The sequence below is a fragment of the Miscanthus floridulus genome, chromosome 18 (assembly GCF_019320115.1).
Source record: "Miscanthus floridulus cultivar M001 chromosome 18, ASM1932011v1, whole genome shotgun sequence".
NCBI classification, from domain to species: Eukaryota; Viridiplantae; Streptophyta; class Magnoliopsida; order Poales; family Poaceae; genus Miscanthus; species Miscanthus floridulus.
In genome coordinates, this window is record NC_089597.1 from 75,243,900 (window position 1) to 75,257,875 (window position 13,976).

General features: G+C 48.1%; 1 protein-coding gene and 1 non-coding gene across 2 annotated transcripts; both read left to right on the plus strand.

Annotated features, from left to right (window-relative positions):
• The first annotated feature begins 4,028 nt into the window (after positions 1–4,028).
• On the plus strand, positions 4,029–6,693 carry LOC136521593 (ubiquitin-conjugating enzyme E2 28-like). The gene is made up of 4 exons (XM_066515342.1): positions 4,029–4,438; positions 5,180–5,307; positions 5,809–5,913; positions 6,106–6,693. Exons 1-4 carry the CDS (start codon positions 4,369–4,371, stop codon positions 6,247–6,249), a joined length of 447 nt encoding a protein of 148 aa, XP_066371439.1. The 5' UTR covers positions 4,029–4,368; the 3' UTR covers positions 6,250–6,693.
• A 1,351-nt stretch (positions 6,694–8,044) lies between these two features.
• Positions 8,045–8,116, plus strand: TRNAK-UUU (transfer RNA lysine (anticodon UUU)). Its single transcript has one exon. It is a non-coding gene; the product is annotated as a tRNA-Lys (tRNA).
• The last annotated feature ends 5,860 nt before the right edge of the window (positions 8,117–13,976 follow it).

Consider the following 13,976-nt stretch of genomic DNA (forward strand, 5'->3'; position numbering starts at 1 on the left):
AGAATATCATCGGTAGTCCTCCAAGGGGTATCCCACGAAGGTAGATTGATCGGCAGAGGTGCGCATAATCAAGAACAAGAAGGCAATAGAGACAAAAGAGTTAGACAGGTTTGGGCCATCAGCACGACATAATACCCTACACCTGTGGTCTATTAGTTTGTATTGGCTATCGTATGATATTGCGTGTGTTTTGAGGGGGTCCCTTAACCGCCTTATATAGCTGGGGGGTAGGGTTACAAGTTGATTAGATCTAGGAGATAACCGGTAAGTAATAATATATTACAGAAATCATGGGATCGAACATATCCTAATAGATCTCATAGCATCTTTAGGATATCGTCCTTGATGTCTTGCAGTACACATGCGAGCAGTACTGCGCACCGTAAGTCTTCGTCTTGTGGGCTAGACCACCCTAGAGCCATAGCCCATGTAGTCTACCGTGGGTATCTAGGATTGTACCCCCCCCCACACACAAATAGAGATCCCTGAAGATAAAGAAACCAAACAAACTAGGCTCCACAGCTAAAGAAAAGAGCTAGATAACAACTTACCTTTTGGAGTAGCCTGTAGAAGGGGGAATGATGAGTCTTGTCACACCCCTCCCCAGGACCAGGACCACAACTGGAGTCACCGCACCCAACATTGTGAGGCCAGAAATCAATGAGACGACCTAGGCCACGACCACGGCGTCAGCCTCTGACTCCCCACCAGCTCCTTCCTCGTGGCCAAACACCGTCAATCTAATCAAGGGCGGGCCAGACAGGACTAAGGATGAAAAGCCCTGAACACCAACACCGGTGGTACGAGGACACTTCGGACTCAGCCCCTACAATGGCAATGAAGTCGAGCACCTCCGCATGACCCCGTCCTCACCTGTGGCGCTTGCCACATAGCCACCGCTGCTCGATCTGACCCCATCATCGGACCTTCGGGACTCATCAAGGGCACATCTGAGGATCTCCATGTCCTCGTTGTCATCACTCTCAGAGTCCCCGCCTTCATTGGCACCATCCTCATCAAATAGTGAAGCCCCTCGCCATTGTTGCTCTATCTTTCCAAGCGAATTCTCTAACCAAAGCCATTTCTGCTCATCGGCGGGCACCTTTTCCTGGGCGACGCGCTCAGCACCCCAGGATGAGGAACATGGAAGCAGGAGTAGAATGACAAAACAGGCTACCAAGAACAAGCTACATCAACACTCACCCGACTGATTCTGACCCTGGATAGAAGGAAAGACATGAGAAGGACGACTCACCAGGTCGGGATGACGGCTCGCCTAGAACGCCATGACGGCCCTCTCGATCACAACTATGACCCCAGCACCAACTAGCCTAGCCATCTGCTGCATGACCACGTCATCCTCGAGCTCCTCTATGACCTCACGAGTCGGATCTTCAACTCTAATGTAGTCGCACAACAGGTGAGCCCGCAGCTTCAACGGTTGGACTCATCGCTCGACCATAGTGTGGAGAACCACAACACCATCTAGGTCGACCGACACTCGACCCTCAAGAACCTCCAACACCTCTACCACCCTTATCAACTGCTTCTTGTCACACCCCCAACCCCAGGAGGTCGACCTCATTGGAGGAGCGATGAAAAAAGGGAGCAAGGTGATGGAGGCGTCATCGAGGATGTAGAACCAATTTCTGTGCTAGCCAGAGTTCAAACTCCTTAATGGCAAGCACGGATAGAGCCGAGACACCCTAGGACACATCTGAATGTTCATCCCACCCATGGGGGCAACCATTCTCTCGTTAGAGCCTAGCACCCACTAACTCTTGACCTCGAAGAGCCACCAAAAAAGGTCCTTGTTGGGCTCTATCCCAAGGAAGGCCTCGCAGATGACCACAAAAGCCCGTTAGCTGTAGTAAACCATTAGGAGGGAGATGTTGTAACTAGACACCATGCTCTCGAAGAAATCCCCAGAGAAAATCTGATGCTGGACTCCTGAACCCACGCTCATGGAAGTCGGTGAAGGACACCGTTTTCCTAGGTCACGGGTTGGGAGCACCTCGCCGGTGGTGGCCCTCCAATCGGTGACCCCTTCGGTAGGAGAAGACCTTCATCAATGAGCCGCAGCAACCTCACCTCCATCACCATCAAAGGTACCCACTCACTCATCCTATGACCCAGGCAAGGCGCGATGCGAGGGTGGGGACAGAAGGAGCAATGGAGGGCAACGGTGCCAAGCGATCGCTAGCAGTGATGCACCTCCTAGGTAAACCTCTCGAGTTTGATTTCCTTCTGTCCCTCTCTCAATTGCAGCGTACAGCAATGGAAGGACAAAACAAGGTAAGCGGACTCAAGCCTAGGGGGTCATATATGTGATGGCGGCCAGGGATGTGAACTGTACCCGCATGAAATCCACTCTAGGATAAGCCCCACGGACCCTTGGCAAATGAGCCGCCGCACCGCAACAATCGCGCGGCGCGGCGCATCACACGTTCACACACGAATGAGCGCCATTAAGTCATGCCGCCACCAAGGAGGCAGTAAGCCCCTAAGTCCATGCACAGAGCAGCCCGCTGTGTCTATGACCCCATGTTGCACCTAGGAAACCTTCTCTTGGGCTAGCCCTTAGACAGGTTTGAGGCCACAAAAGAAGTAGGGGCAGGATGAGATGGGCCCCAGCGGCTCTTATCTATGATGGGAACCTCATGACAATCTCCTCCTATGTTTGAGTCATTCGCTTTAAAGTCGCTAGGTTGACCCCCTCTAGGGGAAGGCATCTTGCCCTCTGGCCATTGTGGAGGTGGTTGGGGACCGACAGGCTTGATGACCAACGATTTATGGGACGTCTCTCGATGAGGCACAGCCAAACTCCACGTTGATTGTGGAGGATATCGGGTCCCACTTGAATTACCCATTGACCTCGATGAGGCGCACCACTCCGACCATGTGGTTATGGTGGACAAGCCTCTCCCTGCATGGAGTGAAACCAAATGTGCCTGAAACCAGGCATCATGACCTCTAGGGGTCAAAAAGGATGTTAGCGAGAAAGGAGACGGGCCCATGTGATCCCGCTAAGGGTCATGGCCAAGCCACGACCAGCTCCTCCTCACGTCTCGGGTCACTGACCTATTGTCGCCTAGAATCTCATGAACTAGTGGAGGCTAGCAACACTGTAGCACCATGTCACACCATACTGCAATGTGGACACAAGACAATGACGACAGACATGTCCGGACGTGCACCACAAAATAGCGTTACTTGCAAGCCAAGTTAGCTAGGCCCCCTCCCTCAGGCTCACGACTCCTCGATCGAGAGAACCTTCTTTTTTTATGTGGCCTAGCCCGGACTCTATATAAGGGTAGCCAGGGCACCCATCCATCAAATCATCCACACACTCTTAGGGGCTCTCAAAGCTTTCCTTCGGGTAGCCCGTCTCCTAGCTCTAGCTCTCCTACCTCTTCCACTATTCTTGCACCCCTATTGTAAAAACTTCAGAGCATTCAAGCGAGGAACACGCACTCGATCATCTCTGAGACTAGACGTAGGGCTCTAGTCTAAACCAGTATAACTCCTCGTGTCTTTTGGATGCTACCATCGTCTTCCTAAAGCATCGCGACATTCATATAATTTTACTAGCCGATTTACAAAACACCGACACCATGAAAGAAGAGGGAAGTAAGGAGAAGAAAGGACCCATCATGAGATAAGAGGAAAGATGAGAGCTTAAATATATAGAAAAATATGACACGCTAGTATGCCACATCAGCGAATAAATATCAACCTGGTTGACATGGACATGTGGTGCACCACTTAACTTTAAAATGCATTTTTAAAGTTGAATGACCTAATTAACACACCCTTACATGTTTAAGCGCCACCCGTACATTTGATTCAAAAGAGAAAAGATATCAACACAATAACATCTATAATAAAAAAATAAATACCATTAAATTAAAAATATATTTTTATTAAATTTAGTTAAAGACATAAATATTAATATCATTTATTATTAATTTAGTCAAAGTTAAACTATTTTTTACGGATATAAATCGTATTTTTCTGTGGACGGCAACCAAGCAGCTCCGGAGCTTGAACGGACGGTGAATGTTGAGAGGTAACGGCACGCGCTTTGTCTTGGTTTCGCCCACCCTTCTGGTCCAAACCAAACCGTGTGTCCGTGTGCGACAAGAAGCTTCCAGAACCCACCAGCTCCATCCTCCACCAATCCCATCTTCGCCTGCACGACACCTCCCTCCCCCTTCCCCGTCCGTATTTATACATCCCAGTCCATCCCCGCTTGTTCCTTCCTGCTTCTCCATCGAGTTGGATTGGGTTCTAAGTTGGGCTTTCGGATAGTTGTGGTGTGCACGGCAATTCTGCGACTTGCGAGGAAGAGAGGAGGAGACCGGATCCATGGCGTCGAAGCGGATCCTCAAGGAGCTCAAGGACCTGCAGAAGGATCCGCCCACCTCATGCAGCGCAGGTGATTTAGATTCCGCCCGCCCTTCCTCTTTCACTGCTACAGCTTTACTTTTTTGAATTTTCCATGATGGGAGACGACTTCTTCCCTGCGTTTGGTTGTCAGCGCGGTGCAATTCTTCGTGCGTAGTTGCCAGATCTGCGTATACATCCACTGGGAACGGTTGTAAATAGTGATCGTAAATTTTGAACGGTGTAGGTTGTTGGTGGGATAACGGGCATGTGTTGTGTAATTGTGTAATTTAGGAAAAGGATCGTAGCTTGTCTATAATTCTATATTGTTCATGTGGACATACGGGTGTTCATTCCTGCCGTCCCTCTAGGTTTGCTTGTTAGATCCGGAGAGGGGCCTGCCTCCTGCTGGTCTTTTTTCATGTTCAGGTTCCTGCATCAGGGTCGCACAGGGCAGTTACATCGTCCTGCCAGTAAGAAATTCACCTTTCTGTTCAGACGGGTTGAGTAATTTTGTCGGCACCAAGCAAGCCGTTGTTGTTTAGATAAGTGCAGCGCTCACGCACCATGGTAGTCATGTACTTGAGCATGCAAACCTGCTGAGTGCTTCCAGGGGCATCAGCCCCTACACTGTGACACTAGCAAATCTAGTATGCTGATGTATGTACATAACAACAGTCTTCAGTTGTACTTGTACACAGAACTAGCAATTATGTTTGTGGAAGATTGATATTCAAGTTTTAGAGTATCAAATCAATGTGTGACTAAAATGCACTTCTTTGTCCATCTACAGACCCTGTTGCCGAAGATATGTTCCACTGGCAAGCGACGATTATGGGTCCATCAGATAGCCCATATGCTGGTGGCGTGTTTTTTGTCACTATTCACTTCCTACCAGACTACCCATTCAAACCACCGAAGGTACATAAGTGTTGTCTCTGCTTATTTGTTATTTGTTGTGGGCACAGTTTTGTACAGTATATAAGACCACTGCTTGTTTCAATTTCAATTAGTTTCCATTTGTTTATGCACGTCAGTTCATATGAATTATTGGACCCCCATTCCTGTTACACCAGTTGTCCACTTATTTCCTAGATGTCTAGATCCCAATTAGAAGAATTATTGGCATGGAACGTCTCCAACTAATTCTGAATTTGACACTTATGTGCTGCTTGTCAACAAATATCGACACTGTCCATGACATGTTATAATCTGTGCACGCATACTATGATTTCTGTGAAATTGTGAGCTCTTTATTTTGCCATTCTATTCTACACTAGACCACTGGTTTGATTTAGCCTGTTTAATGTGAGAACCAACCTTGTTCTTTGCAAAACTTAGCTCTATCTACACATGCGCATTAGCAATCCAACTTTATCTGAAATACCTATCTGTGTGCTCATCATTTATTACATTTTGCAGGTTGCATTTAAGACAAAGGTTTTCCATCCGAATATCAACAGCAATGGGAGCATCTGTCTTGATATCTTAAAGGAACAATGGAGCCCTGCTTTGACAGTTTCTAAGGTTAGTATTTATTCTCTTCTCCATGTAACATTGCTACAAGCTACTTCAAGATAACTCTAGTGTAGCCTATTTAAGAAGTTGGGATCATCTATAAGATTCTGCAGATTAACCAAAACATACCAACCTCCTGCACACTTATTTGTCAACTTTTCTAGTTTGCATGTTTAGCTAATACATGCCCACAATTTTCAGGTCCTCCTCTCAATTTGTTCCCTTCTAACGGACCCAAACCCTGATGATCCATTGGTCCTAGAGATTGCTCACATGTACAAGACTGACCGCGTGAAGTACGAATCTACTGCTAGGAGCTGGACTCGGAAATATGCAATGGGCTGACATTGCTGGCTGCCAGGAAGATGATGACCCAGTTATCTACTCGTTACACAAGCTGTGGGTCTGTCCTAGGTCTAATGCACTGCCTTTTGTAATTGAAGCCATGGGTCTAAATTAAACTGTCCATTCATGCATCGAACTATTGGTCTATAATGGAAGGCGAAACATTAGTCCCTCGCGTTGTCTGTGGTCCAATATTTTAGTATTTTGGGCTGCTTCGATGGTTTATATGACTTGATAGTTTGGGTCTTCCGCTGGTGGTTGGTGGTGGTCTGGTGGACATGGACTGAAAGTTCGCATCCTCAAAATTCCAAAACTCGATGGTTCTAAATTTTTGCTGCCGGACACGGGGTTAGAACTTGGAAGCTGCAGATTTTACACACTGATCGGATGTAGAATTTGGTAGTTCTGTCGGCCTGATGTCCTTCGAAATGGGTTTGTGATAACGGCCTTAGTGAAAATAACGAAAGTGTTGAGTTGGGTCTCATCCGGATTCCGGAACCGCACGTTCTCTCAGCCCGGTAAAACTAAACTGAATTTGACTATCAGTTAACCAACTAGATAAGACACCACGACTTACCAGTGGATGCAAAACTCGCATTTCAGTAAATCATATATATTCCAAAATTATGCATTTAAATTCAAATTCTGATTATCTGTTTCTTCTTTTATTTATCTACTTACTCCATGTCAAACTATAGTCATTTTAACCTTGTTCTGAGTCAAATTTCTTTTTTAAAAATTATACAAACATATATAGCCCAAACAAGATCCATTAAATACCTCATGAAATATATATTTTATAGTGTATTTATTTAGTAATAGTAATAATATTGTAAATATTAATATATATATATATATTTATGAACTTGGTTGAAGTTATACATGAGACATAAAACGATGTCAAAAGCATCAATCCTCGATCCAGGAACATTGTCTACAATTTGAGGGCATATGTCATTTTGACACTACCGTGTAAAAATCTATCACTAGTAGCATACCACATTTCTTAACCCCCGTCGACCTAAAAACTTTGTGACCGTGGTTAGATAAATTTAACTTGGATTAAATTGAAATAATTTGCAATTTAAAACAGAGAGAATAGATTATGAATGCACAAGGAGGCACAATAGTGAGGATCCATATCATGCTCGTCACCTCACGGACAGGGACGGAGCTTAGTTGAGGCTAAAGTGGGTCATGGTCTCTGCTAGCCTACCTTAATCTCCATTGACTAAACAGTAATTTTAGTCTTGTTCATAGGTTTTTAGAGCTCAATTGCATAGATTAGGCCCCACCTATTTGTTCAGTGAAGCTCCGTCACTGCTCATGGACACCACGACGGTGGTAACAGGGAATCAGGTATCACGGGTGGCCTGTCCAAGCTGGAGCGGTAGAACTATTCTAGAAGGGCGTGGATGGCGTTCGGAGTCAAACTATGTGACGTCCACCTTGGTTCTGCTCTGCCTAGTGCCTAGGTCCGCTGATCCTCCCAAGCAACGCCGATGACATGGCTACGTTCGGCTGTTATTATAACCCGACTTATTAGTTATGGTACAGTATTTTTCTCTCTCAATAAATTAGTCGTATAAATTAGCACAAACGACTTATAGACCAGCCGAACATGTGCCTCGCTAAAGTATGGTGGGCTTGTGGTTCAAAGACAGGTGCCAGACGGCCACCATTATATTCTGGCATCATGGATGGCATTTTGCACGGAGGCTTCATTTATTTCACAGCCTTGTAAGAATGGTGGCGACACCGTTAAGTAATCTTATCAAATACCTATGTAACAGTTGCCGTCCTAGCTCAGTGGTAGAGCGCGTGGCTTTTAACCACGTGGTCGTGGGTTCGATCCCCACGGACGGCGTATTTTGAATTTATTTGGACAATTTCCATTTGTCATTAGGATTGTCTTTCTGTTCTGTAATTTGGATGCAAAGAAAACTTGTTTTTATTCATTTCTTTTTGAAGAAAGATCTAACGGACGGTGTATTTTGAATTTATTTGGACAATTTCCATTTGTCATTAGGATTGTCTTTCTGTTCTGTAATTTGGATGCAAAGAAAACTTGTTTTTATTCATTTCTTTTTGAAGAAAGATCTAATTTCTTTTATTTTCATTCTTATAAGCATGTACTCACTCCTTCCTAAAATATAAGGGGTCTACATTTTTCATAAGTCAAGCTATGTTAACTTTTGACCAAAATTTTACGACATCAAATTAGTATCATTGATATATATTTTCATAATCTACATTTCTTATGTCATAGTGTTAATACTCTTGTATCTATAAATTTGGCTAGACTTTGCATAGTTTAACTTAGAACAAACTTGAATCTCTTATATTTTAGTACGGAGAACATAACACCCGAGCAATCTTTTTAATATGAGATGGTAATATCACGTAGCATCTTTCTGTCGGTGTTTCGAGTTGCCACCAACTAGTAAATTTCTAATATTATGCGTCTGGCTCGGATGGTGTGCTAAAAGGACACGAGGTTTATACTGGTTCATGCAGAATGTCCCTACATCCAGTTTGTTGCTGCTGCTCATGTTACTAACACTGAAAGTTCGTAGTAGGAGTTACAAACGGTCAAGAGAGAGACATGTCCCAAGTCTCTGGTGAGAGGAGCGAACGGGTGCTGAGAGCTCGATCGCTTTCCGGCTGTGTGCTAGTGTGTTCTGATCAGTTCAGGGTTCGATGGGTTCGAGTCCCCTTCATGGGACGCCCTGCTTTTCCTTTTATAGGCCAAGGGAAAGCACGGGTTATAGTGAAGGGAAAAGAGGAGAATGAGAAGGAGAAGACCTCATCCAGGATCGCTAGGTCCTTCTTTTCTTTCACACGGTCCCACCAACCCTGTAGACGTCAATAGGGACAGCTCCACGTCGTGGCCCTGTCCGTCACTGGCACCATACGCAGGCGTCGTCTCCCGATCGTGGCGCTCCACTCCGTCCTGGTGGACGTCATGCTGAACTAACGCGCCTTTCCATGCTCATACGAGGGTTAGGCAGAACAGCACCGGTACGCCCAACGCTATTCCTGATGTGAATCCCTAGGTATGGCATGTCATGGCCACGGGTTATATCGGGGCGTGCCGGTCATCTCCCTGGTGTCAGAGCTTTGACCTAGGCCCCTTCGCTTGAACTTGGAGTGGTTGGCAGCGGTATGGGTCTCCGTTGGGCGAGACGGATCCTCCAGCCTCGAGGTCAGTCGAGGCAGAGTCCCCCCAGAGGCCGAGCGAGGCGGAGCGCAAACCCAAGGGTTAGGGGAGACGGAACCCGCCCCCAGAGGTCAGGCGAGGCGGAGCCCACCCCTAGAGGTCGGGCGAGGCGGAGTCCGCCCTTAGAGGCTGGGCGAGGTGGAGCCAGCCCTCAGAGGTCAGGCAAGGCAGAGCCTGTCCTCAGAGGTCAGGCGAGATGGAGCTCGCGGCATCGGTGTCAGGCGAGGCATAGCCCGCGGCCTCAGTGTCGGGTGAGGCGGAGCCTGCCCCCAGGGGTCGGAGGAGGCGGAGCTTGCGTACCTAGGGTCGGTTGGAGCTGTAGTCACGCTCCTAACAGCTTGGATTAATCAATGTTGGTGGTTATTAGCTCCTCCTCTTTGGGTACCCTAGCATTCGTCCCCGATAGTAGCTCCCAAGCATGCGGAGGAGTAGAATACTCCTTCAGAGGCTTTTTTGAATGGGAGGACTCTAAAGGCCTCGGCCTTCTTTTGTTGCCCACATCGTGACCTAGGGGCAGTGATTCCCTTTCCTCGAGCCCCCTCCCATAGTAGGGCCCCACTCGAAGATCAGTTCGTCTTTGCTATTGCCTTCCCTCAAACGTTTTTTCTGATACAAATAGAGGGGTCGAGCCATGCCACGATTTTCCTCTAAGGATGAATCATGGCACCCGGTGAGCTATTAATGGGCTAGTCTAAGTGGGGCCCCTGGTATCCCGTTCGTGGGGATCCAGCTTGGGTCAGCTTGGTGACTGACCCTAGATTCTCTATGGTCAATCTATATAGTTCTCGGGTCCGTTCGACCGGTCCCAAGGGCTAAGTACCTTTCTTCAAAAAAACCCTGGATCATAACCGGCCGAGACTCGAATGTGGGTCGAGATGCCCGCGGCACTCGTGCGCCCGAGTATTGGCCGCTAGCGGGCCCATCCCTTTCCACCTCTCACCCTAAAGGTGCCTGGAGCGGTTGTCGAACCTATCGATGGGCCGAGCTGTGAAATCCTGGGCCCAGTCAGGCCATAGAGGCGCTTTTAGATTCGTATTCCTTTTACTCGTGATGAGTCATGGCCCGTCCGAAGAGGCAAAATGTTCGATGAATTTTCTAAGGGAACAGATAGAGATTGTGTGCACATGTCCCACGGTGGGACGTTGCAGCAGATCATGGCAGGCGTGGAGATCTGGGCGGGCGGTTGGTTTCCTTGCATCCATCATCCCTATAAAACCAAAGGGTTCACCCCTCGAATTCCATACCTTGCATCCTTGCCTCCACAGCCATGACCGCCACCGCCAATCGCTCGAGTCTCCTGTCTCCGCATCCCCGCCATCGTCGAGCTCGCATCCACCCACCCCCATCTCCAATGGACCCGTGGTGCCACTCTGACATCACCTTCCAGTGCATGGAGGGCCTCATCCATCGCGATCTTCTCTACGCTGAAGGGTCGAGATGGCGACTAGAGGGGGGTGAATAGTCCTTTTTAAAACTTAATCACGTTGGCTAACCGAAACAAGTGCGGAATTAAAACTATCGGTCTAGCCAAGACTACACCCCTCTATCTATGTTCACTAGCACCTTGCAAAGATACTAATCAAGCAACAAAGGTGCCAGGCTAGCTATAGCTCTCCTAACTAATTCTAGAAGCAAGGTCACACAAACCTATGCCACTAGTACTTTAAGCTACAGGGGAGCTCCTACACATGCTAGTAAGCAAAAGCACAAAGCCAACTAAACTCACTAGCAATGCTCAATAACAAGGCAACCAATGCCAAATTAGAGAGCGCAATTACTTAGCTACACAAACTAAGTAATGTGACTAACAAGGTTACATAAACCAAATTAGCCACGCAAGGGAGCTACTTCTATGCTACACAAGCATGAAGGTAACTAGCAAGCTACACAAGCTAACTAATTACAAAAGCAACAACACAAGCTTAATGTATATGAAAGTAAATGCAAGCTTGTGTAACGGAGATGCAAACCAATGGAAAGAACAAGGTTGACATGATGATTTTTCTCCCGAGGTTCACGTGTTTGACAACACGCTAGTCCCCGTTGTGTCGACCGCTCACTTGGTGGTTCGGTGGCTAATTGGCATCACCTGCCAAGCCCGCACGTCGGGCGCCGCAAGAACCTACCCCTTGAGTGAGGGTAGCTCAATGACACGCTTTACTAATGTTGCTCTTCGTGACTCCCGCGGGGCGAGCACAAGTGCCCCTCACAAGCACTTCTCCGGAGCGCCGCACAAGCTTCTTGCGCGCTTCGACGGAGACCACTACCAAGCCGTCTAGGAGGTGGCAACCTCCAAGAGTAACAAGCACCACCAGCTTGCAACTCGATCACCTAGTGCCACTCGATGCAACCTCATGATGCAATCGCACTAGAATCGCTCACTCACAAAATCGGATGATCACTATCAAGTATACGTGTGATGGAGGGCTCCCAAGCACTCACAAGCATGGACACTAAGTCCCTTGAGGTGCTCCACACCAGCCATGGCCGAGGGCCACTTCTATTTATAGCCCCAAGGGCTAAACTAGCCGTTACCCCTTCACTGGGCAACGGTCGGGCCGACCGGACGCTCCGGTCGTGTTGACCGGACGCTGGACCTCAGCGTCTGGTCGCCCGCAGACGGCCACGTGTCCCAGTTCCAACGGTCACTTGACTTGACCGAACGCAGTAGCTTTCAACTGACCGAACGCTGAACCCCCAGCGTCCGGTCATTTCCAGAAAGGTACCGACCTCGACCGGACGCGTCCGGTCACACTTGATCGGACGCAGCCAGCGTTCGGTCACACTCTAGCTTCTGCGTCACCGTACGTTAGCCTGACCGGACGCAGCCTACCAGCGTCCGGTGCATTCAGATCTAGCGTCCGGTCAGTTGACCGACGCCAGCATCTTCGCGATCAACTCGTTTTCACTTCTAACTTCTTCACCCTTGCTCCAATGTGCTAACCACCAAGAATTTGCATCCGGCGTAATAGAAAATAGGCATTCCATTTTCCCGAAAGCGCCGGACCCAAACCCATCTCACCCCTGCAAACACCACCTCCTTTGTAAATGTGCCAACACCACCAAGTGTACACCACCATGTGTATGTGTGTTAGCATTTTCACAATCATTTCCCAAAGGATGTTAGCCACTCAACTTGCCACGCCACTCGATCCTAGCGACAATGCAAAGTTAGATCACTCGAGTGGCACTAGATGACCGATATGCAAACAAGTTTGCCCTCTTGATAGTACGGCCATCTATCCTAAACCCGGTCATAAACTTCTCTACACACCTATGATTGGTGAAATGAAATGCCCTAGGTTATACCTTTGCCTTGCGCATTCCATTCCATCTCCTTCAATGTCGATGCAACACATGCACCAACACGATCAACAATGATATGATCCACTTCATATCATCACGTGATCATATTGGTTCATCGATCTTGACTTTACTTGCTCTTCACCGTTGCCATCGTCCATCGGCGCCAAGTCTTGCTCAAGCTTCACCGCCACGCAGTCCATCACTCCAAAGCCTTCGACTTGCCCTTCACGCTTGCAACCGGTCCATCAAGCCAAGTCTTGTCTTGATCTTCTCCATCTTGATCACATAACTCAATGTCATGTCTCATGTGCATTTAAGCTCCTTCATCATCACATGTGTGAGCTTTGCAACATCTCCAAGCCATTTTCACCTTCATGGCATATGTTGCTCATACACATATACCTGTGGACTAATCACCTGTGTATCTCACATAAATACAATTAGTCCACCTAGGTTGTCACTCAATTACCAAAACCAAACAAGGACCTTTCAAGCGGACCATGGTCGAGGAGTGGCTACAGCCTGATGAGGAGGACATGTTGTCGCCCCCCGATGGCTATGTGGTGTTGTTCGCCCACTTCCATGAGCGTGGGTTTGCGACCCCGTCCATAGATTTCTTCGGGGGCTGCTGCACTACTACAAGATCGAAGTGCAGCATCTCAATCCCAATGGGATCCAGCACATGGCGGTGTTCGTCGCCCTATGCGAGGGGTTCCTAGGGATTAGCCCCCACTTTGATTTGTGTAGGTACTTCTTCGCTGTCACCCTCCAGAAGAAGAGGGAGAAGAGCGACAGGTAGGAGCTACACATGCCAATGGGGTGCACCGGTGTCTAGCTCTAGAATAATCAGGTCAGCGGGTTCCTATCGATGCGGCTATCAATGTCCAACAAGGGGTGACACTCACAGTGGTTCTACCTCAAGAACGACGCCACCGCCCCTCTGTCAGAGTTCACCAGGCACCAGATCGAAGAGGCCCCAAAGTCATGGAGGAAGTGGGGCATCCCAAAGAAGGACAAGAAGAAGATCCAAGACCACATCACTGCCATCCACAACATCAAGGAGAATGGCTTGAAGGGGTCAGGCGTCATCGGGGCCTACCACGCAAGGAGGGTGGCATCGTTGATGATGCGTGCGCTCCTGCTGTATGCGATGGCGCTCGAGGCGTCGTTCGATGGAATGACACTCGCCGAGGGGGCACTC